Source organism: Nelusetta ayraudi, unplaced genomic scaffold (assembly GCF_046127955.1).
Source record: "Nelusetta ayraudi isolate G7.1 ecotype Tasmania unplaced genomic scaffold, CSIRO-AGI_Nayr_v1 ptg000136l, whole genome shotgun sequence".
Taxonomy (NCBI): domain Eukaryota; kingdom Metazoa; phylum Chordata; class Actinopteri; order Tetraodontiformes; family Monacanthidae; genus Nelusetta; species Nelusetta ayraudi.
The window spans coordinates 4372433-4397144 of record NW_027466186.1 but is presented as its reverse complement, the minus strand read 5'-3'; the positions used below and the strand labels follow the sequence as shown (position 1 = coordinate 4397144).

The following is a 24712-nucleotide window of genomic DNA, read 5'->3' as shown; positions in this document are numbered from 1 at the left end:
TGTTTCCCTCTGTGTCAAAAGTCTGCGAAGGCCGCAGAAGGGAAGAAAAAAAAACAAGAAACAAAAATAGAAAAGAAATATGCCGCTTTAGTTATCAGCATGGATGCTGCAGTGGGCAATGTTTTATTTGTGTTATTTTCACCTTTTAAGAAAACAACAAATAACTGAACTTATGGCTCTTCACTGCAAGTAACAACTTTAATTTGCTTCCCCTTTCTTCTGAAAGAGTTTATTTCAGCATGAACTCTTCTTGAAATAAAAAGGCTTCCTCTTCTTTTTCTTGAAGCGCTAGAGGCTAGCCACAGGGCTAGCTGGGCCACAGGGCTACTGTCTACCCTCGCGCAGCCCTGCATGAGCTGTAGCTGCTTGGTTGAACTTCTGGGCCTGCTGAAGGTTCATCCAGCCCCCATTCCAAGTCTTGCTTCTCATTTCCAAACACTCTCTGTGGGTTTGTTAGCAGAAGGATGTGAGTCAAATCCAGAGGACCGAGGAGAAATTCCATCTAGCGAGCCAGGTTACAACTCTTTGGCCATCTTCCCCTGTGGAAAAATAAAATCAAATCGCCAGCGCGCTGCTAACCAGCTGGCCATGACATCATCGGCGATGTGCCTCTGCAGCTACCGTGCTCTCAGCCAGGCTGGCCTGCTGCTCCCAACTCCCACGTGGAGCAAAATCAATATTACAGTAGCTGCGAGAGGCTCCGGGCGTTATTCAGCTCCCTTTTGTCAGCAGTCATCAGTATCAGTGGCGTCGTTTCTTCTCTTCCCTGAATGCCGCAGTTTGGTGGGTCCCCATATTCCCCTCTATGCATTCTTGCACAGACCAGTGTGAGTCCCTGCACGCCTAATCCTGCCTCTGATCCATTTATCTCTTCATCTGTCCGTCCATAACTTCGGATCGCTTGGCCTTGCTGTCATCCGCATCTAGTTTGTAATACGTGTGACCATTATTTTCATTTGCAAACACGTACAGACCTTGTTTAAATACAATATTGTTTTCTCAATTCAATAATATAATCATTTTTAATTGAACTCTGTAACATTTAACTCATCATTCTATGAAGTTGGATATTTAACAGCTGACATTTACTGATGATGCACTGAAATATAATAATCAATGGAAAGCTATCCTCTGTCGCAACCGTGATACTCATGTGGTCACCTATCCTGCGGATGATTGATGTGGTCAGAAGATTTGAATGGGACTAAATGAACTCAAATGAACAACGACAACGTCCAGGTTTGTTGTTGGGGATTTTGCTCGCTGACCCCCGAATGTTTCTATGTTCCAGGGTTTCACCGCAATGAAGACATGAAGGCCATCGACGTGCTTCCCATCCTCAAAGAGAAGGTCGCCTTTCTGTCAGGTCAGAAACCCAACATTGTAAACATAGAGTTACGCATTACATCACCTAAATTATTCAGGAAATCCCAGAATCATCTTTTGCACATTTAGATCTAAACTTTAGAAAGAATGATTTCGACCTATTTTCATTTGTTCAGGTCTTTGAGAAACTTTGCTGTATAATTTCTTTTTAGGTTTTTAAGTTATACATTTAAGTGTAAATTAAAGTTGCTCAGCCAGCTTTTCTACCATTTATCATTCTGCAGCTGTGCTCATGGGTGATTATCCACATGTGAACTGTGTCATGAAATAAAAACTATTTTTGCTCACTTGCTTCGCCTAAAGGTGGCAGAGACCGACGCGGCGGCCCTGTCCTAACTTTCCCAGCACGGAGCAACCATGACAGAATACGACCCGAAGATCTCCGCAGGCTCGTAGCTTACCTGGCTACGATTCCCAGGTAGGAGATGTGCTAAATAAACATGAGGGCCTTTTCTCACATGTGCTCCTGGACTTTACAAGTAGATCCGTGTCTTGATCCTGGTAAATTTGAAGCAGACTCATCCGCGGCGCTTACCCTCTGAAAACACCCGGCGTCACGCTCTTTATGTCGGACTTTCCTGCAGAAGAGTTTCCCACCTGAAATAATGTGATCGCTGTTCTGCTTAATTAGTTCCAATCAAATTAAAGTTTTTTTTGTTTTTTTTTGCTTCACTGTTAGTTTTCCATCCCCATATTGTCTTTGTTAATCAAGGAAGCTAAGGAAGTGGAAAACTCTGCTGTTGAAGCTAAAGCTGAGAAGCAGCTCTCCTTCACATGCACTCTTTCTAGTCACTTGAAGAAAAGCTTGTATTCCTCCTCGTCTTGCAGCCTCTCATCTCTCCCCCCCACGCTTCACGCTTTATTCGCTGCTTTACCACACAGTCTTGTCCGGAGGTCAGCGAGGTCCCAGATCAGTCGCAGCAAAAATTGGTTCCAGGTTTCGAGGGACGGGCTCCTCGAGGGCCCATCCAGTGGTTTCTGAGGCACAATCAGACACGTTTGTTTGCTTTTTTTAGGGTGAGAATAAAGTAGACATTACAAACGGCAGAACAGAGTTTTCTTTTCTTTTCTTTTCTTTTCAAATTGTGCACTAAGAAACCTCAACTGTGTCAAATAGGATTCACAGTTAAGTGAAGACAAGACCACAGTGATTTGCTCCTCATTTTCTATGGTCACATGTGATGTTAATTTGCATTAAGGGTGCATTGTGTAAGGTGCCCTGAGCTCTGAAAGCATGAAATTGAAAAAGAAATTTTCAACTTGCATGAAATAACTAAATGTAACTGTTTTGTTTTGACTTTGGTTTCTCATGAGCATTTTACATGCAGCGTAAAAAACACTTTTCTGGAGACCATAAAAATGTGAAAACAAAGAAGAAAAAAAACGAAATGTGTTTTGCATCAGACAAAACACAAATAAATGCAGTAGTTTACTTTTTTTCTTGTAAAAAAGAAAAAAGAAATTCTTACTTTCCTTGTGTTGATCCCTAGATGATTGCTAAGAATCATCCAGTTTTGACCCTGGACAGAACCGGTCAAAACTCCAAGTATGCTCAAAGAAATTTAATTTCATGTATATAACTCACAGAGTTATATGTCCAAAAACTTTTTTCCACCACTCTCTATTTCCCTAAAGAGCTCATTTGTAATGAGGCAGCCACGTGGCACCGTCACGTATCCCAGAGTGTGCGCGCCCATTAAATCCTTCTGCCGTGTCTCTTTAGATTTGCAAAAGCGGAAAAAAAAAAAATTGCGGGTGAAAAGTGTGAATTTAGACGCCCCAGTTAAATTATGCGCTGAAGCAACTCTGCCAGTATCACCGTCGGCTCTTCTCTCGAGTGTCTCCCCGCCGCAGTATAGCACAGGCGCCTCTGCTGTGAATGGATGAAGACACGCTGGTTGCATATGTCTTGCGACGGCATCCAGGCCTCCCCGGGGGGGCTGAGCTCTCATGAAGATGTGAGATCAGAAAGGGTGGCGGGGAGGGCGGGGGGGCACTTCCCCTCTAAAGCTGTTCAGTTTAAGATGGAACCCTGTGAAGCTAAATCACAAACAGGTTGCTCTTTTTATCCACCCCCCCCCCCTGCCCACCTCGCTCGGGTTTCTCTTTCTCCGTTCTTTTCTTTTCGGTTGGATGCGCCTTGTCCACCCCCTCCCTCCCTCCTCCCCTCCCTCCATCCCTCCCCCATCCCTCCCTCTCCATGCGCTGATTTCCCCTACCCGTTTGGCCGGCGCTCTGTTTTTCACAGAGTGAGGTCAGAGTGAGTTTGAGCAGGAGGGTTCCTTCGCGTCTGTTTCTGCCTCCCGCGCGACAACGCGTTCAGATTAAAGCCTTTCGCGCCGAGCGGCAACCTTTTATGGACTTTTGCAGCTGCGGGACTCCCGGTAAGTGGCAGTTGGAAACTTCGACGCTTGAATGTTTCAACTGTTTTGCCTCCCTCCCGCAGACTCTCCCTCCCGCGGACGATTTACACGGGAACTCTCGACGTTAAATCTTCCTGGCAGCTACGCGAGAAATTTACAAGGAGCCCTATAGTTTCCTTTGAAACGCTTTCTTTTCAGCTCCTTTATTTTCTTTCTAGCTCATCAAAGCTTGTTCGACCTCAAATCAGTGATGTTTTTTCCCCCCCCAAATCTTTCGGATTACGCTTTGTACCCTCTCCAACATCCAAAATCTGGACGTGACGCCAGAGAAAAGGGATCATCTGGAGCTAATACACGTTTTGCCTGCGATAATCCGCTGGCCATCATAGGACCTGATAGGATCTGACCTTTTCTTTCTGTTTTTTTTTCATCTGTGTCTCACAGCGAGGAGGTGGCCCGACATGGCTTCACAGTCATCGTGGACATGCGCGGTTCAAAGTGGGACAGCATCAAGCCGCTGCTGAAGATCCTCCAGGAGTCGTTCCCGTCGTGCATCCACGTCGCCCTCATCATCAAGCCGGACAACTTCTGGCAGAAGCAGAGGACCAACTTCGGCAGCTCCAAGTTTGAATTTGAGGTGAGGCGTCATTCATTCATTCATTCATTCATTCATTCATTCATTCGTTCATTCATTCGAGCACTTAAAGTTCAGGTTAGTTAGACAATTTATGCGCTAATAGTTCTCTTTTCTGCAAGTACCCATTACATCTATACCACAGCGTTGTTCTTTTTTTGTTTTTTCTAGAAGAGATGTTTGTATGAGTTTGTCGCTTACTGCAACATATTTTTCCAAGAACACTTTTTGTTGCAATCTATCATCGCAAACGTACATAATCTCAATTCATCAGCTCTAATTGGACCGCCGCTCTGTGACAGTGGCACTGTTCCGTCCCGTGTGGGCATGTGCTGCTGGTATATTTAGTACTGACCCAGTTACTATGGAAACAGGATATATGGGACATGGAGAGGCATTTTGTTTCAGCAGTTGTGATTTGGATCACCTGCCGTAGTTTTTCTTTTTAAATAATATCATAGGTGTAGCGTATTTTTTTTAAGACCTGATTCCAAACAGAAGTTCAGCCCCTCTGCTTTCTGTTCGTGAACTTTATTGAATCTCTAGCTGCTGCTCATCATTTACAGCCAAAGTTCACACGTCCACCTTCAAGTCCTCCCCAATGTTTTCCTGTTTGCTGCAGTCGTTGCAGCCTCCACACCGGGGAGTGTTGGTTTATTTGGTTTTCATCACACACACACACCCCTCCCTCCCCCAAGTCTTGTTTTCACATACTTAACGGATTAATCTGCCTATTTGGAGCTAATCAACGAAAACACATACACCGCTTTAAAATGCCTGGAATGTTATGGGAGGGTTTTCTGCTCAGCCCACCTACCCAAACACGAGGTGCGGGCGGCCCCCCCTGACGCTGCACAAGGGGAGAAGCCCTTTGAAGGCGACACGTTTGGAAGATGACGTCTGCAGAGGAGATTTTCTAACGTGCTCCGTGTTCTTCTCCTCTCCTCGCTCGCTGTTTCTGCCCTCGCCTCTGTTCCCCGTTATCGCTTTCCACTCCATTTGTCCCGCCGCGCTTCCCTCTGCGCCAGACGGTGATGGTGTCCCTGGAGGGTTTAACCAAGATAGTGGACCCGTCGCAGCTGACAGCCGACTTCGAGGGCAGCTTAGAGTACAACCATGACGACTGGATCGAGGTCTGCCCACACACTGAACACCTAATCCCTCCCATCAAAGTGTCTGCCTTGATTCAAACTCCGACTTTGCCTCCCCGACCGCAGGTGCGGCTCTCGTTCGAGACCTTCGCCAGCGACGCGGCCCGCGCTCTGGCCCGCCTGGAGGAGCTCCAGGACACCCTGTCCCAGCGCGACCTCCCCCGGGACCTGGAGGGGTCTCGCAGGCTCATGGAGGAGCACGCGGCGCTGAAGAAAAGGGCCACCAAGGCGTCGGTGGAGGAGCTGGACGGCCAGGGCCGGCGGCTGCTCCAGCGGCTGCAGGCGCACGGCGCGGCAGGCGGCGGGCTGAACAGCGAAGGCGGCTACGGCGGCGGCGGCGGCCGAGCTGGCGGCGACCCCAACGACCACCATCACGGACTCCAGGCGCACGTGGACGCGCACAACCTGGTGGCCAAGGTCACGGGTCTGCTGGACAAGCTGCACGGGACGCGGCAGAACCTGCAGCAGCTGTGGCACATGAGGAAGCTGAAGCTGGACCAGTGCTTCCAGCTGCGGCTCTTCGAGCAGGACGCGGAAAAGGTCAGGGCGCCGCACCCGCTCCGCCACTCCGCCGCTCTAATTAAACGATAATTGCAAACATTTGCCCAGCGGGGGTTAATTGAGTTGTCCTTCTTAATGCACGCGTGCTCTGTTTGGTAATGAATACATGCATGTCGGGACGTGATCGCGAATGCATTAACACCACGGCGGTCGTAGCCAAGAATCCCTAAAATCTGGCAGTGATCCAGACATTTAAAAGTGCAGATTAAATTTTCTCCCCCCGCGCGGGCCAGTTAAGTCCAGTTGTGTGTTTTTGTTGCTTAATTGCTGAGGTTTGTCAGTTGGCTGAAGCTGCTGCCATCTTTTGGGGGAACGTTCATTTACATTGCCTCCAGCGGCGCAGCCTTGCATGATTAATTATCTAGGTAATTTAAGCCCTCTGTTTACAGCTTCCTGCAAAAAAAAAAAAAAAAAAAAAAACTGTTGTTAGATCTTGTTAGATCTCCTATGCATGAAAGGGGACAAGAATCAGGTTCTGGCAGAGAAATCAGTCACATTTGGTGACATCACAAAGGGCCTTACTTCTGGAACTTTTGGTTTTTTCAACGTTTTAGACCAGATTGTTTGAAAAATGTCAACGCCATAAACACACCGGGGTTAGAAAACGCTGCTGCAATGAATTTGGGGTACGCTGCTGCGTTCTACAAAGGCCTGCAAGATACCATCTCAGCAAGAAAGTGCGTGCAGCTGGCATTTCCAGTGTTTCGCTGCAGAGTGCCGTAAGCTTGAAAGTGTGTCCGTGAAGCACCGGGGCCGGAGGCAAACGCTGTGGACGACGGCGATGGAAAGTGTCAGAGACTTAATTAAACACATCTTTTCCACCCCTCCACAAACACAGAGAGCAAAGGAAGCTGAGAACATACTGTGAACTCAGTGGTCTCCCTCACAGTCACGCAGATATTGTGTTGCTTTGTTCCTCCGGTGCAGATGTCAGTGCAGGGACAAAGGATAAAAGGGTTCTGGGTTAATTGCAAACATCGGCGCAGGCCCTCTTCCTTTCCTCTCTCTCTCTCTCTCTCTCACTCTGTCTCTCTCTCTCTGGTTGCTGTTTGAATGACTTTTTCACTCCAGAAGAAAACCCAATGCGCTAAAGCGGCCCCCTCTTCTTCTTCTTCTTCTTCTTCTTCTTCTTCTTCTTCTTCTTCTTCTTCTTCTCTCTCCCGTGCGCAGATGTTCGACTGGATCATGCACAACAAGGGGCTTTTCCTCACCAGCTACACGGAGATCGGGGGGAACCACCAGCACGCCGTCGAGCTGCAGACCCAGCACAACCACTTCGCCATGAACTGCATGGTAAGACGTCAAGCGCACGTGCACGCTCACGCTCACGCTCAAGCTCAAGCGCGCTCTTTTTCCCAGCTCCGGCCGTGCAGTCGCGAGCCATCATCATTACTGCCATTCAGAGTAACAAGCCCGGGCCTCCCACCGTCGTACAACCGCGTCTCAGACACACACACACACACACACACACACTCACAGACCCACACACACACACACGTGCCGCTCCTCCTCTTCACAGCTTTTATCTGCAGCCTTTCTCACCCTCTGGCTTTGTGTTGCTATTTTCTGTCCTGTTACTCGCTCGTTTTATTTATTTATTTATTTATTTATTTATTTATTTATTTTTGCAGTTGTTTTCTACTCTGCGTCTCTCCGCTCACTCCTCACTGTCACAATCCTCCTTCCGGTAATTGACCCCTGCTGCGTCCCTGCTCCCCCCCCCCCACATCCAGTCTGCTCCACACTCCTCCCAGACTCCAAATACCTTACGACTCTCACTCGACTTCCCAACTCTGCTTGCGGACTAATGAGAGTAGTTAAGTTAACGTTTTACTGTATCGGCTCCGCTCTGCTGTGCCAGCTCCGCTAGCTCTTTAACGGTCGTATTAACTAGAAGCTTAGAGCACATCATCAAATCTCTTCCTCCTAAAAGCCCAAAGTGTAAAATTTAAAGGGATCTACAGCAAAAAGTGGAATAAAATGCACATGCGGTCGTCAATTTATGCAAAGTTATTCAAATAGAACTAAATGTTGTGCTTTCATTAGTTAGCACAAGAAGTACTTGTATTTACATAAAAAGCTTCTGGTGCGGAGGCTCACACATTGTGCCGCAACGTGCCTGCAGTAGCCGGGAATGTTGCATCTGTTCTGCATATATTTTTACAGATTTTTACAGATCACAGCTGGTGTAAGAACAATGTGTGGACCAGTGGGACGTCAGACAACTGGAAATAACATTGTAACATTGCAAACGAGTAGCACCGTCCGCTGAGTCTTCTTTTTTGAGAGCATTGTTTCAGTCTCGACCACTTCTCGTCCTTTTCATTCCATTACTTACAGCACTGATGTCCACTTGTGTTATTGCTTCGAGCAAATCTTTCAATTTTACCATACGTTTTCCAGTGCAGATTTGCGAGTTGTGGAAATGCAACTAACAACAGCTGTATTCCAATGTAATTCATTGGGATCAGTGTGGGTCGGTGATTAAGAAGTGGCTACGACCAAAAATCCCTAGATATTTACAACAACATCTAAAGGCCGGACCTCTGTCGGTGAAGCAGGAGGCCTGTATAGGACAGTGGTCACCAAAACTGAAGCAATATGGGCCAACTGGAACTTCCCTTCTTTAAAGGCAAAGCGACCCGGCGGGAATTGCGTTAAATCGCAGGTGTTTTGCATCTTAGCTGACTGTTAGCGTGACTAGCGTGTAGCCGCGGGAGAGCTGCCCATGAAGTCTCCCAACTGACAGCGTGACAAATCAGCTTCGCCTCAGCGGCCGCCACCAAAGCCACTTGTGTCAACAGTTTGAGGCTCCGATGACCCAATAACCCACAGGCAGCGTACGTGGAAGAGAAACATTGGAGCGCAGTGTAAACACACACACACACACACACACACACACACACACACACACAGTCCTGTGCACTCAGAGTGACCACCGCCCCCTCCACCCATTCTTCCACAGGAAGCAGCATTTCCCCTTCCTGTTGCCGCAGCTTGTGTGTTATTGTCTTTTTTGGGGGGGCCTGTTGATTCAAGCGTTGCCGCTATATGTTGACTTTTATTCACCGTGACTCAAAAACAAGCGGCGCGTTCTCACTATGCATCAGTAATTCCAGTCGGCCCCTCATCTTCCAAAGTTCAAAGTCAACGTGCTGTGGCTTTCCAATATTGTGTTTTTCTTTTTTCTGTACTTTTACGGCTCGGCATTTTACGTGTTTGTGTGTAGGGGGGGTGGGAGGAGGGGGGGGGGGGGGTTGGTGGGGAAGGGCTTTGAGGGTTGGGGGTTTACTAGTCAGTAGCGGCCCTGCTGCCGCGGCAGTGAAACCTCTGATCTCTGCCGACTAACCTGCCCGCCACCTCTGAGTAACAGCCGTCTGTGCGGCGTCATGTTTTGGATGCTAGCAGCAGCAATAGCAGCAGCAGCAATAGCAGCAGCAGCAGCAGCAGCAGTGACGAGGCTGGACGTTTTACGCTGTTTGGCTCCTGACAGTCAAGGCCAAGACTGTAAAAACACAGTGGCTGGCCGGGCAGACGGCACTTTGAGATACAAATATTATTGCGCAGTTTGTCACCGTGCAGTCAGTCGCCAATAACAAAACCTTCCGATTTGGGTGTATTGGAATATTTGTTTGTGTTTTGTTTCAGTTTCTTTTTATCTTTTCGAGTCTTGACTGTTGAAACGCTGCGTTTACTGCGCCGGCTGCCGCTAAAGTTAAATTCCACGGCTGTTGACAGTCCTTTATTTTTTATTGCCCACACCCCCTCCCCCACCCCCACCCCCCCCTTTTTTATTACACCGCTGTGGATTTATTTGTTCTCCCACTGTGCAGATTTGATCGATTTCTCGGTCCACACTCTTCTCTTGTTGTTCTTTTCCTCTTCTGCTCCCCTCTCACCGTGTTTGCTTTTTTGCTGCGGCAACCACCCCCCCCCCCCCCATCCCCCCACCTCCGACCCCACCCTTTGCATCAAGTTCCCTCACCGGGCTTAAATTAGAGATACCTTCTCCGTGTCTCCGTCCTCCTCCACCCTCCCCCCACCTCCCGCCCGTCAGTTTTGGATTAAGACTTTACCACCCAGTGAGTTTGACTACGCCGGCCCCTTGTTATTTAATCTAATTCATAATGTCCAGCAGATGGCCGCAAAGGCCTTTGGCTATATTGGACCGTAATTGGCTGTGTATCCTGCTGCAGGTCGCTCTGGTCTATTAGCTCCTTCTCCTTCTCCCGGTGCAGCTCGCAGAAGATCTGCCGTACTGCTGAGATGGTGTCCCTGTAATATTTTGGGGGAGGGGGGGTGGCTGTAAAGTGTGTAATAGGCTTACTGCGGCTCCACTGTGCACCGCCATCCCCGCTTATATCACAACTCACCTACTGCCGCGTGCTCGAGAGCCACTCGGACTCCCCGGATTCCTGAGTCGCGCAGCCGAGTGAGTGCACGATTGTCTCTGTTATCCGCGAGGAAACATCGCACTCTGCGTGTTGCCTTCGTGTCTCAAGATTTTTTAGTGGTTTCAACAAATTTTGCCTCTTGTTTTTGCTTCCCACAAAGACCCCGGCAGAGAAAACTAGAGCAATTAAAGGGACTCTTTCATCCCTAATACGCTCCCACCTCCCCTCCCCTTCCTAAAAGGACACACCATATGTGTCTGGGACTTTGATGACGACTCATTATTTGCGCCGTTCAGAGTCACTCTCGCCACAGCTAAGCCTCCGTTTGAAGGCTGGTTTTCCTGCCTTAGTTGTGCTTGATTTTTAATCTTTTTTTTTTTTTGTTTGTTTTGTTTAACGTGTCGCCGAAGAGCTGTAATTGGTTGCAGGAGCGGTGATTGAATAGAATAATAACAGAATGTTAACACAGTGGTTAATTAGTGTTTGCTGATCCATGCCTATCTGCACTAAACAGCTTGGAGCCCCATACATTAAAGGAAGACGGCCAGATGAAAAAGCCAGACTGGGGTCTTTTCATCATTCACACAGCGTTTACTGCCCCTCCCCTTTTTTTTTTTACATTCACAAGTTGTGTGTATGTAGGTATGTTGGGTGTTTACAGATCCGTCTTAATGCACCACTGCACCCAAAATGAAACCGTTAACCGCCCGATTTAACTGCGCACACAGAATTAGATTTGTATCTTCATAATTTAAAATCAACTTCTTTAAGTTTATTTTTAGCTTCCAGGAGATTTTATTAGGGCGCATAAAGAACCAGTGTGTATCATTCAGCGTCTGATGGTCTGAACATTTGTTGCAAGCAGTATACAAGTTTAATTCCTGCTTTCCCTGGTCCCACTTGATCTCACACTTCTCAGACCAGCTTTCATATCATAAAACCCTGCACACATCCACCTTATACTGTCCTTCTGCAGAGCCTTTTAATAAATAATAAATGATAGAAATAATGAATTTCTAAATGGAGGCAAAAGGAAACACATACGTTATGTATGTATGTATGTATATTTAACATATACATTTATTTAGAATCAGTGAAATAGACCTGACTTATTTCTTCTTCTTTTTTTTTAATTCCTACTTGTTCAACTCTTCACCACCTGTACATTAGCTCACACCATCTTTCTTCTTTGTCTTCCCCTTCTTTGAAACCTTAGAATGTGTACGTGAACATCAACCGCATCATGTCTGTGGGGAACCGGCTCCTGGAGTCGGGCCACTACGCCTCCCAGCAGATCCAGCAGATCTCTGGACAGCTGGAGCAGGAGTGGAAGGCCTTCGCTGCGGCACTGGACGAGCGCAGCACCCTGCTGGAGATGTCTGCCAGCTTCCACCAGAAAGCAGACCAGGTAGGGCGGCCACAGGCTTTTTCTCATTTCAGTGGCCTGCACAAAAATCACACCTCAGCACCTACTATCCTGTATGCATGCAGACAACACATGCCAAATTAATGTTGTGTTCTCAGCTCCACTAAAAATCCACAGTGGAGATTATTACTTGCAGTTCAGGCACCTTATCAATAAATCAATCAATCAACTTTTATTTGCACAGTGCTAAATCACATCCAAAGGCGTCTCAAAGCGCTTTGTGCAATCAGAAGAAAACCAACTGAACCCTCCAGAGCAAGCAAGTTGCAACAGTGGCCAAGAAAAACTCACGTGTGGGAAGAAACCTAGAGCAGATCCAGACTGCAGAGGGCGCTCATCGGCTTTGACCAGTTGAAATACAAAAAATGTAGAGAGAGAGAGAGATGGAGACAGCGATATAAGTAGTCAGAGTGGCAGACAGGCCAGAGTAAGTTGCAAGGTGAACAACCAAATACACACAAAACTCTCATAATACAGATACAAATGAATCTGAAGAAATAATTCAAATATAGAAAGATAGAAGGACACACACAACTGTATATGTATGTAAATAAATGCTGTGTAGTTAGACATCAAATTATGATTTTTAAATACACCTAAATGTGTAATAGTGGACTGCTTTTGCTGCTTATCCCTTTGAGATGTAATATTCAACATTTAGATCAATAATTGATAAGGGAGGGAATTAAATATATATATATATAACGTAGCGAATACCCCCCCAAAAAAACGCACCAATTACACAGAAATCCTGTGTGAAGAACGTCTGTTTCCTTTTTAAAGTGATCGTGTATACTATTGAACCGATCAATGCTTGTTTTGCATCCCTCACTTTATGACTGTGTGCGGAAATCAAGCGTGAGTTAGTCAGTGCACGTCCCACGCCGGACGCCCTTTCCCCTGCACGCACTCACATCTCGGTGATCGACTCGTGCTCCTACGTTATCGATATGTTGTTTATGAATACTCACAGCCCCGGGGAAACATCAACGTCTTGTTGTTTCGATGTTATATTGGTTGAATAAAGCAGCACTGCCCTACCCCTCGCGCAAAAGCCCTTCACATAACATCATCTTCACAGGCTTCACTGAGGCTTCGTGCTGAGCCCCGTGCCCTGATATTTCTCTTCCTCTCCGCTGAACTCCGTTGACCCTTCGCTCTTCCTTTCGGCCCCGTCAGCCTCTCCGCTTCCAAGCACAACAGCTCCGATGCCAAACCTTCATGCGGAGCGTGTTTGACTGCTTGCGTTGGCTCTGATGCTGAAATGGTGCCTGCGCTCTTCATGCGAGCTAGCAGTGTTAATGATAACATGGGGAGACGTCTGTGTACACAGATGTGCATGTGAAGAAGAGGAGGTGCACGTCAGTGGTCCTGTGTTGTACAAAATTTATGATTTATAATATTTTCTGATACAATAGTAATGTGTCTCTTGGCTGTCAACGCACTCCACGAAAAATGTTTTTAATGTTTTTGCACATTTTGCCCACTGAGGGATATTATTGTTAAAAAGCACATCAGTGTTTTCTGACAGTAACATCCTCCCTCATTCTTTAGCTTGTGAAACGACAACAAAGAGAAAAAAATGCAGATCTGAAAATGCATATTGGACTTTTGTTTGAAAAGACTCATAACAAAGTGCGCTGATTCGATGACGACTAATGCCTTCGTCCACAGTACATGGGTAAAGTGGAGCCGTGGTGCAAGGCATGCGGAGAGGGAGAGCTGCCCTCGGAGCTCCAGGACCTGGAGGACACCATCCACCATCACCAGGGGCTGTATGAACACATTACCACTGCGTACTCCGAGGTCAGCGCACAGCACACGCACGCGCACACAAGCACATGTGCACGCACACACACACGCACATGTGCACGCACACACCCAGTACCCTCGAGATAAATGCATTCGATCAAATTTAGGTCTTTATAAGAAAGAGAGAAAAAAAACATGTAGACACACACACACACACACACACACGCACACACACTAAGTCCCAACTTCTACCATATAAAAATCTGCCATTGGGTCTTTAGTTTTGTTTATTTATGCAATAATAACAGCATAAATCCAACAGTGAAAACAAAGAGTCTATTTACATTATTTATTTCTGAGGTAAATAAATCTCTAAATTCTTTAAAACACTTATTATGAGTTTGGAAAAGTTCCTTGGTTTGTTGTTTTTAAGGCCCAATCAGCAATTTGGCAGGGAGGTGAGCTCTGTATCGTCCGATCAAATATGTTTACTGATTAATTTATCTGTAATAATGTCAGATTCTTTATTAATAATTCCATTCCCTCTGTGATGATGCGGTGAAAATTGCTTATTTTTTTTTGTTTGTTTGTTTGTTTGTTTTTTTTTTGCCATATGCTAAACTACACACGACCATTTCCAGGTGAGCCAGGATGGGAAGTCTCTCCTTGACAAACTCCAGCGCCCTCTGACCCCGGGAAGTGCTGATTCGTTGATGGCGTCGGCCAACTACTCCAAGGCGGTGCACCACGTCTTGGATATCATCCACGAGGTGCTGCATCACCAGAGGCAGCTGGAGAACATCTGGCAGCATCGCAAAGTGCGCCTGCACCAGCGGCTGCAGCTGTGCGTCTTCCAGCAGGATGTACAGCAGGTGAGGGGCGGGCTTACGGCGAACCTCATCATCCAGACCCGCAGCTCCACTGGGAAGGCAGATCGTTGTGACTAGTGTTGTGACAGGCCAGTGGCTCACCAGTAGTGGTAAATCATAACTCAAAACAGGGTTTCAAAAAAGCATATGGTTCACATAGTTTGAACTGCTTTGTTCCCAGATAGACATTAGAAATGAGCTGAAAGTTTAAATTGTATTGAAATCTTTTAATGGAACATATTTTCACACAACAATCAATAAAGTCCAGGATGGATGGCTTTTACGAAGGAATTGAATAAATAAAGCTGAAAAGAACAAGCGATCCTGATTCATAGCCGACACTACGCAAGCTACGCAGCCAGTACGCAGCTGTTTTGAATGGGTTGCGCAATGGCATCGCCTGCAGCTGACGGAAACGGAGGTGAAAATCAATGTACGTTCAAGACAACTCAGAAATACAGGACAAACCCTGTCCTGTACTGATTCAAAACAGGACGCGCCATTTCATTGTCATATACGGGACAATTCTGTATTTCAAGGGACGGTTGGCAACTCTCGTTGTCACGTGCACATGCTAGCGCTAATGTTAGCATACTCACTCGTGGTGGGGGGAGAAGTGAATCCCTATCACGAAAACGTGTTTTAATTATCTCCTTCTGGCTCTTTGGCATATGGAATGCTTGTTAAGTCATCTGGCTTCATCTCACGTCCATCTGGCAAAGCCCGCGTAGATAGTGCCGCTTTAAGAAAAACTTGAAACATAATTTCGACAATCCTTCGGTCTGTCGCGTTGAAATGCGCCGCTCGTATTTGTTTCTGCTGGTCAGCCAGCTGAGGTCTTCTTCTTGGTGAGAAAAGGTTGACTTTAGCTTACGCGAGGGCTAAGCTAACTGCAGTATATGTCGTTTGACTGCACCTGCAGCTAGTGTTGTGGTACTCGAGAGTGGTCTTGGTCTCAAGACCACTTTTAAAGGGTCTCAGTCTCTTCTCGGACTGGGCGGACTGGGGATATTTGATCAAGACCAGTCAAGACTTGGCCAAAACTGCGATGACAGATAATAACGGAAAAGAATCCAGCTACTGCCGTTTAACGCTCTGTTTGTGACACCCAGAGTGACACACCCTCGTATTCCTAGTTTGTTTATTTATTCATTTATTTATTTTAATTTTATGAAGCAAAGTTGTTTTGTTTTTTTGAAAATGGTTCAAAATAGTTGGCAAAATGTTAAAGGAAATTATTAAAAGATACCTTGCTGAAAAGAGATGTTGCTGTTCAATTTAGAAGCAAACTTGAATTTAAGTTTCAGTCTGTTTTGTTGTTATTTTTCTTTCATATGTATGGTCTTGGTCTTGTCTAGGTCTTGATACTCCCTTGTCTCGATAATGTCTTGCTAGGTTGGTGCCGTCTTGACTACCACACTACCTGCAGCATCGACGCTAATCTTTCTAGCTAGGCTTGCCGTCACTTCCTCTGTTTTTCTTTTTGACTTCCTCTGGAGGCTTTTAATGGGTAGTTGGCAAGGATGTTTTTCAGCACTCACAGGAAGCTGATTAGTGATGGCACCCAATGCAATTTCCAGACCTGCTGAAAACAATCAGTGTCGGACCTTAGAGAGATGGATGAGGTGGATTGTCACCATCTGAGAAATTTAGCTACCCTTCAAAATGACATACTGCTAGCTTGAGTAATAAATATATGGAGGTTTTTAGAGGGATTATTGTATCTCAAGTTTAAATCCAATTGTATGAAACCCAAGTGAATTAGTCAACAAAAAACATTTGTGTTGACAATAATGCACTTTTTTAGCATTGTTTGAACTTTTTTGAGAAAAAAAGGCAAATGTCCCACCACGCAATCATTTTGACAAGTGACATAACACATACGTGTCGAAAAGTTGTAAATGGTAATTTAAGATTCACTGGTCCTGTAAAAAAAAAAAAAAAAGAAGAAGCTCAAAGTCTGTGGGCATTGCATGCTATTTTTAGTGTGATTTTAGGGTATCATTAAATCAAGTCTTTCTCCTGTTCTTGCCCTCCCCCTCGGCGTCTGTGCATCTCTGTGTGACTGTGCAAATAGCAAAGCGCCTGGATCAAAGCTATTGAGTTGGAGTGTAATGTCGACTCTGCCTTTCTGCCCTCCGGGCGTGAACTCCTCTCTGTCGCGCTGGAGCCGCGCGCTTCTGTCTCCCACCACTTCCAGGCACTCTCTGATTACCCAATTCTCTTGGTAGTGGTTTCCATGGTGATGCAATTTACTGTCACATAAAGTGTCGAGGGTGATGCGCACGTGCACGGTGCGATTGCCCTATCAAGATATTCTCCCAGAGACCCTAAAAACGTCCATAAAATCCCTTTCACCCCTCCACACGGAAATAGATGGGGGATGGAGGGGACCTGTCCGTTAAATAGATAATAAGGCATGTGCAAAGATTTATAGCTAATTGCAACCGCACAGTGGAAATTTGGGCACTTTAGATTTGGACTGCATTTCCTGTTATGATTTCGATTATTGTCTCAACATGTGCAGTTCAATTTGTGTAGTTTTAAATAAGACAAATGAAGACGGGGTGGCGCAGGGCAGTCAGAGCTTGGAAAACAGAGAGGAGAGCGCATTTAAAGGCAACGCTCTCTTCTCACGTAGAGCAAATACAGCCATTCCAGTCAATTCCACCCCCTACTGGTCAAACTCGTGTACTGCAGTTCTTTACGGACATGCCCAGCGGCAGTGTGTTTTAAATGATCTTAATATGATTTGTTTTGCTTGTGTGTGTGTGTGTGTGTGTGTGTGTGTGTGTGTGTGTGTGTGTGAGAAGGTGCTGGACTGGATAGAGAACCATGGCGAGGCCTTTCTCAGCAAACACACAGGCGTCGGCAAGTCTTTGCACAGAGCCCGAGCTCTGCAGAAGAGGCACGAGGACTTTGAGGAGGTTGCACAGGTGGGATGAAATGCAAATAAAGACGTTATTATTATTTTTTTTTATTAAAAGATTTGTAATTGCAGGTTATTTTTAATCGGTTTCCAAATATCACCACAAATAGATGACGTTGTTAGACCGTTCTAAAATGATGCATTGGGAGTTGTGAGCGAGTGCGAACGCTACATTTGCATGTTACCTTTACTTGTCGTCTCAGAACACCTACACCAACGCCGACAAGCTGCTGGAGGCGGCGGAGCAGCTGGCTCAGACCGGAGAGTGCGATCCCGAGGAGATTTACCAGGCTGCCCATCAGTTAGAGGATCGCATCCAGGACTTTGTGCGGCGTGTCGAGCGCCGCAAAGTCCTGCTGGACATGTCTGTTGCCTTTCACACGCACGTCAAGGAGGTTTGTGTTCACTCTCCTTTTTGTCGTCTTAGTTCTCTTGCCCTTTCTCTCTTCATGATTTGAAATGCAATCGTTCTCTTCTTGTATAATTGTCGTTTGGAGGCTGGAACAGCTCGAGGCACTTCGGTTTTTAAATGACTTAAGTTTGAAGTGGAGTGAAGTTTTTCCTCTGGCTTTAGGTTTATCAGGGTGCTGCTTTTATTTTGTGAATCATCATTTGGCAAAGAAGTTTAAAGTCTTAACAGTTTTCTATTTTTTTAACACATTTCGTCATGCTTTATATCAGAAGGGTCACATACAAGAATTATATCTGTGAGTTTCACGGCTGCTCTCAATATGACCAAGAAATAATTTTCCAATTTATTGCCTCAGTAATTTGATGGTGTGTGTGTGTGTGTGTGTGTGTGTGTGTGTGTGTGTGTGTGTGTGTGTGTGTGTGTGTGTGTGTGTGTAAATAGTTGCTCAAAACCCTCCTGATTATGCTCCGGCAGGTCATTACTGTCCTCCTGTGCAAACATCTGTGCGCTCCTCTCCTCCCGTGTTAGCGTGTTTGCACACATCGAAGGCAATCTGTCTCCTCCATCACCGTGATAATCACATTAGTGCCTCCTCATTTTTCTCACCGACATACGGTTATTTGTCAAGTAGAAAGACTCAAACTTCAGACTCTATCTTAAGTTTCTAGCATCTAGAGTCTCTCACCCAGCATCCAGGCAGAATTGTGTTCTAAAAAGACCTGGTCTATAATGTCCTGATGGACTGATCACATTCATCCCATCTGTGCAGACACCGGTGCATGTCATCCTGGTGTGTGTGTGTGTGTGTGTGTGTGTGTGTGTGTGTGTGTGTGTGTGTGTGTGTGTGTGTGTGTGTGTGTGTGTGTGTGTGTGTGTGTGTGCGTGCATATATGTGCAGATGAATGGTTCCAACTCTCAAAATAGCTGTCACCTCTTTTAGTGATGGAGGAGAATATGAGTAAAGCCCAGCACGAGTGGGCAACTTCGGAGCTGTGTTTATACAAGATTAGCCCAAAGAGTTTTGTCCTTGACTAATCAGAGTCTCTAATGCATTGAGAGTATGAACAAAATGTAACAGAAAGGAAATGTAAATTTAAGTGCAGTTCTGCAAATAATTGGCAAACTGGCAATGAGGATTTGTGCGTTTAATTGACAAAGTGTGCTGATGTCTTTGCAACTGTACACATAATGGATGAAAATGCATTGGGATAAGGGACTGTCTCACATGGAACGCCAAAAGTAAGTAGAAGAAGTGATACGGAGATGCGTTTTTAAAAGAAGATTTCCCTTTTTTTTTCTGACGTCTGCCACCGTCAGCTGTGGACTTGGCTGGAGGAGCTTCAGAAGGAACTCCTGGATGATGTGTATGCCGAGTCGGTGGAAGCGGTTCAGGACCTGATCAAGCGTTTTGGCCAGCAGCAGCAGACCACCCTGCAGGCCACCGTCAACGTCATCAAGGAGGGGGAGGACCTCATTCAGCAGCTCAGGTGAAGACACTGTGTCATTATGAAAAGTTGTGGCTTTCAAAATAACATTCCAAACATCAAAATCAAAAAGCAAGTTATTTCCCGTCCTAAAATAATTTGATAAACAAATATTGGACCACGCCTTCCAACAGAGACTCGGCCATCTCCAGCAACAAGACCCCCCACAACAGCTCCATGGCGCACATCGAGAGCGTGCTGCAGCAGCTGGACGAGGCCCAGGGCCAGATGGAGGAGCTGTTCCAGGAGAGGAAGATCAAGCTCGAACTCTTCCTCCAGCTTCGCATCTTCGAGAGGGACGCCATCGACGTGAGTAGGCTGAGGAGGAAGAGGAGGAGGAGGAAGAGGAGGAAGAGGAGGAGGAGCACTCCGTTTTTGTTTCATCTTGTTGTGTTCAGGCAGAAAATCAGACAAGAGTATTTAAAAAAGAAAGACAAAGAAAGGGAGCGTTGAGAGAACAGCTCAGCGTCACATCTGATTGGCTCGCGTGTCGCTGTTTTGTGCTCAGCTCCGGGGGAAACTGCTAAAAAGCCACAAATGACTGTGACTGTGTGCCAATGGACCAGCGCACTGTAAAAGAAGAGATTATTTAAAACCCGCAGTGAGGAATTCCACTGTTTAAAAAAAAAAAGAAGCTTGTTTCATTTCACAGCGGTGTTCTCTCATGAACTCTCTTTTCGTGTTGAGCTCCACTCGGCGTGTCAGATCTACTGACTAGTTTAAATTAGTTTCCTCCACCCCTGCCAACGCATTCAGATCCCACCAGCACGCCGACAACAAGTCAATCTCTCTCTGTAAGCTGTCAGCACGACGTTGACAGATGAGTTACACTCAGTCCCAGGAAGGAAGGCGAAGCTTTGAGCAGAGACGGAGCATTTCGTTGAAGGATAATATTTGTTTTTTTTGTTTTTTTAAAAAACAGAGCTAATTTGGCAGATATTTTGGAATGAAAATGGGTCATTTGTAGTAATAATTACGTCCGGGGCATTATGTAAGGATTTCATTTTTAGCTCTTGGACCGAAGCGGCTCCGCAGATGGCAGCGTGTCAGTCTCCACTTTGGTCCATAACTAATTTTATCAACATTAAAAGCCAAAGTCAGGCAGTTTGGTGCAGATATTCCTGGTGCCCAGACACCGAGCTGTCGCGACTATGACACATATGAGTGATTTGGCTTTTAGATGTATTTGAGGAGAAGATTTAAAGTGCCCGAAAGATGAATGGCTGCAGCGATCCCCAGCCTTCTGCCTTCAGATTGTTGTAGCATGTCACGCGTCGTCCCACTCCTGTCTCGTTCTTTTTCATTTAATCCTCCGGTTTAGATCCTATTATGTACAGCTTAGCAGATGTTGGCATGATCATACTGGCACAAACACAGGAAGTTTGTTGAAATTCCGTCAGTTTGGCTGCGAAATGTTTGGCTTTTTTTTTTTTACTTATTTAGATGTTTTTTGGCACGTTATTGTAAATGTTCCGCATGATGTGTGTAAATCCAGGGTGTGCCGGCGTGGTTGTGCTTGAGATCCGTCCAAAGGACAGGAAGATCTTATTGGAGCTCTGCATGTGGAGCTCAGGAATGGAACAAAAATACACACCTACACATGCACGCACACAGAAGGAGGATTAACATGACACAGCGCTCGAGTATGAGGGTGGCGGGAAGAGGCATTTGTTTCTCCGCACTCCCTGCCCACACACACAAACACACACACACACACACACACACACACAGGCGACACACCCTCCCTGAGCTTGAAGAGGGGTGTGTTTTCAATGCGAGGGCAAGAGGTTGAGGTGAGGCGTTCAGCGGAGTCTACAAGTGCCTTCTTCTCAGACTAGAAAGGCGGCTGGGGGAGAAGGTTTGCGGGTGGTTGTTTTTTGTTTTTTGTTTTTTTTTTTTTAAAATTGCTCTCTGCGCTGTTAGCTGAAGGCAATGATCTTTTTGCACACGGAAGGTGTTTTACTCAACTGTAAGAGGAGAGGGGAGCAGAGTGCAAATGACAGCTCGGTAAGTTTGGGTTTCTGTCGGGGATTTATTCTGGGCAGTTGCACTGTTTTGACATATGCAAAGAGGCTGACGGAACAAGTGTATGCAACTAGCAATAAGAAATTATTACAGTATGATGAGAAAAACACTGCTCTGAGCTTTGTTCCAAAGCTTATTTTGTGGTCTGGTTTTGAACATCTTACCCAGTAAGTCAGAATTAGAGCGACACAGGGATTTATGATGCTATCCCTCTTCTTAACCCTGACATTGCAAATTGCAACTCTTGCTCATCTACAATGCAAATTTATATTTCTTTGGTTGACAGTTTTAGTACGTCTTTAAATTGCATTGGATTCCATAACAATGCAGCTTTCTGTAAGGTGTGAAGAAGCAGGAAACACAACTACCTGCTCCCGCCACTGGAAAATGGCTAGGCTAGTCAATGCTAATGTGACTAGTATGGGTGAAGAAAGAACAACAGTTAATTTTATTAGGGCTGGATGGTGTTAAAGTTGGACAAAGAACAGCACTGAAGGATTCTTTTAGTTGGAACAAGGTGTTTCACTGCATTCTGAACTCCAATTAGGGTTAAAATTAGCATATAAAAATATAGCGGCTAGCAGGCTAAACTGTCTGAAACCTAAAACTCCTAAATGTGGTCGAACAAACATTCATCTAATCACCTTTCGCTTCCCTTTGTGAGATGATTCCAAAGAATTTAGGGAATTTTCCATGAAACTACAGCCGTACTACTCCAGCCATATTTACCCATGTCCGTGCTCCATGTCTCATAGGAGGCTGTGTTATGGTATTATAAGCCTCCCACGGGGTAAGACTCAAACTTTTAAAGAACTTTACACACTTGACGATTCCTTTACCAAACAAGTGCTCGTGCTGTGAGACTGACGCCACCTTTGGGGGCCTTTTGGGTCAAGGGCGCTTTAACTTCCTGTTTGATCTGCACCACCCTGCTAGTGTAACACAGATTCAATCTTACCTCCTGATGTCCAGCAAGCAGTATTGATATCCAGCTGAGAATTTCTTTAATCTTCATGACTTGGTTAACTTTGTGTTGTTTGGTCAGCTTGTGGTTTTCACTGGAAGGTAACAAGCGGTGGGGTTTGGCTGTCAGCCAAAACAAAGGCCTGAAGGAGGGAATAAAGCCGAAGCTGCAAGGCTATTGAGTCATTAAAAACAAAGTGGATAGCTCGAGGCATCCTCACAACCTGTCTGTTGCTTTCAAATTCTATTTATTATAGCAATATGTCTTTTTGTCTTTGGTCTCGGTAGACAGTCAGACTACTTGAATTTTAGTTTTTGTTTTTTTTTACGATCGTTCAGTTTGGCCCCAGAGCAGCAGGCAGGATAAGCTCATAAACTAAGAGCAGACGAGACTGCAGATAAATAATCAGCGGTGAGTGACGGAGCTAACTGGTGCCAGGCTGGAGGTGCCCCTGGTACGGTGATTCAGCCTGCGCAGGCGGAGACGGGCGCCGACAACCTTGCTACATCTGCTCCGCGAGCCGTGCATCACCACTTTGATATGTTGTCAGCGTGGCAGCGATCAAACTGTCTGAGGCTGTGTTCAAAAATTCCCCTCGCCGTGAAATCACATGGACGTCAAAGTGCCTCTGCTCCTTTGCCGCTTAAACTTAATGATTGAGCTGTGCAATTTTTGCAGATGTGCAAAATGTGACAATTTTGGCTTTGCCTTGTCTGTCAAAGACAGCGTGCAATTAATAATTTTTTTGCCTCTCACTCTTCCCTGATCTGAATTCAGTCCCTGTCTCATTCTCGATCCTCGGCCTCCTCCTCCAGATCATCTCAGACCTGGAGTCATGGAACGAGGAGCTGTCCCAGCAGATGAGTGACTTCGACACGGAGGACCTGACGCTGGCGGAGCAGAGGCTGCAGCATCACGCCGACAAGGCGCTCACCATGAACAACCTGACCTTCGACGTCATCCACCAGGGACAGGAGCTGCTGCAGTACGTCACCGAGGTCCAGGCGTCAGGTGAGTGGAGGGAGAGGGGGGAGGAGCCTCACAAAGGCTCCCTAAGAGATAAGGAGAGAGCTGGAAGCAGGTCTGCGTATCAAATTCACCATCAGAGACAGTGCACAAACACACTGAGACAAAAAAAAAAAAAAAAAAGCCTCCCGTGCTTTCGCAATCACTTATCTTTGGTTAAGCTGTGGTGAAAAGCAAATGTGGCATAATCTTGTGCTGACGCTTGTGGGAGATTATCTTTTGTATGTCAGAATAACAATTATTCACCTGTGCCAGCTTTGCAGAGGTTGGGGATTAAGCAATACCGATGTGCAATTCAGGCCTAAAATCTGAAAATGAGATGCCTGTGCAAGTGCTAGATTTAAATTCCCGAGGACAAATTTAATCTTTAAGAGCCATTTGGTGGTGGTGCTTTTTTTTTTCTTCAAGCCTTTAACTCTATTTTTCATAATTTTCACCCTCAACAGTCTATGCCCAGCCAATATACCATAGAAGAAATGTTTATGCTCCATTGCTAATTTGTCGGAGGTCAAACGGGCAGACAGTGGGCGTCAGGTTTAGCGAATTAAAAAGATGCTTTGGAGCTGTACGTCAGTTAAAATGACTGTGGTCGTTTGCAGGTGTAGAGCTGCTGTGCGACAGAGATGTGGACATGGCCACGCGAGTCCAGGACCTGCTGGAGTTCCTCCACGAGAAGCAGCAGGAGTTGGACCTGGCGGCGGAGCAGCACAGGAGGCACCTGGAGCAGTGCGTCCAGCTGAGGCACCTGCAGGCTGAAGTCAAGCAGGTATTGCAGAAAAGAGCATCAAGTGCTGAACAGCTGCAAGGTAGAAACGAGAAGCACGAGAAGAGTCGGCTTTGTAGGACACTGAAAGCCCCGTGTGGTCTCACCAGAAAGAAACACACCTACAGTGCCCCCCCCCACCACCACCACCACTTGAAGACCGAGGTCGACCTGATCTGCGTGAAGCTGTTTCAACATTTTTATTACCACTGCGTCGTGTTTTTTACAGCAGAGCTCCAACGAGGGTTAAAGGCTGCAGTCTGCTCTGTCTGTACACGACTTCTGCCGGATGACTCATCCGACGTCACTAAACTCCATCCCTCTGCGTCTGTGCTGCTGTCGGTTGATCTTGCGAGGCGCCGTAGGAGCGGCCGGAGTTATGTTGTGATTCGATGTTTGTCTGAGGTCTGAAGCCAGAGGAAAAATAATAACATTAATATTTTTTAAAAAAAGATAATGTAAATAAGCCAGCTGGAGATTGGCCGGCAGCAGCTATGCTGGGTAAAAGTGCTTCTCAGGGAGATTTCTCCCTCGATATTAATTCAGCGGATGAGCCGAGCCACATGTTTGCAG

The 24712-nt window shown here is 46.1% G+C and overlaps 1 protein-coding gene across 5 annotated transcripts in view; it reads left to right on the top strand.

Annotated features, from left to right (window-relative positions):
- The window catches only part of triob (trio Rho guanine nucleotide exchange factor b), a 95527-nt gene that overhangs the window by 31751 nt on the left and 39064 nt on the right, over positions 1-24712 (top strand). For 4 of the 5 annotated variants that reach the window (XM_076012849.1, XM_076012848.1, XM_076012850.1 and 1 more), the window contains 15 exons: positions 1292-1366; positions 1690-1804; positions 4194-4386; positions 5412-5516; positions 5601-6074; positions 7266-7388; positions 11706-11897; positions 13590-13721; positions 14309-14539; positions 17350-17472; positions 17669-17860; positions 19195-19364; positions 19496-19670; positions 23166-23361; positions 23976-24142. In XM_076012849.1, the coding sequence (XP_075868964.1) occupies positions 1292-1366; positions 1690-1804; positions 4194-4386; positions 5412-5516; positions 5601-6074; positions 7266-7388; positions 11706-11897; positions 13590-13721; positions 14309-14539; positions 17350-17472; positions 17669-17860; positions 19195-19364; positions 19496-19670; positions 23166-23361; positions 23976-24142 (2663 nt within the window). Of the gene's footprint in view, positions 1-1291; positions 1367-1689; positions 1805-3630; positions 3771-4193; positions 4387-5411; positions 5517-5600; positions 6075-7265; positions 7389-11705; positions 11898-13589; positions 13722-14308; positions 14540-17349; positions 17473-17668; positions 17861-19194; positions 19365-19495; positions 19671-23165; positions 23362-23975; positions 24143-24712 lie in introns of those variants that run through there. The other variant, XM_076012851.1, reaches the window with a different exon arrangement.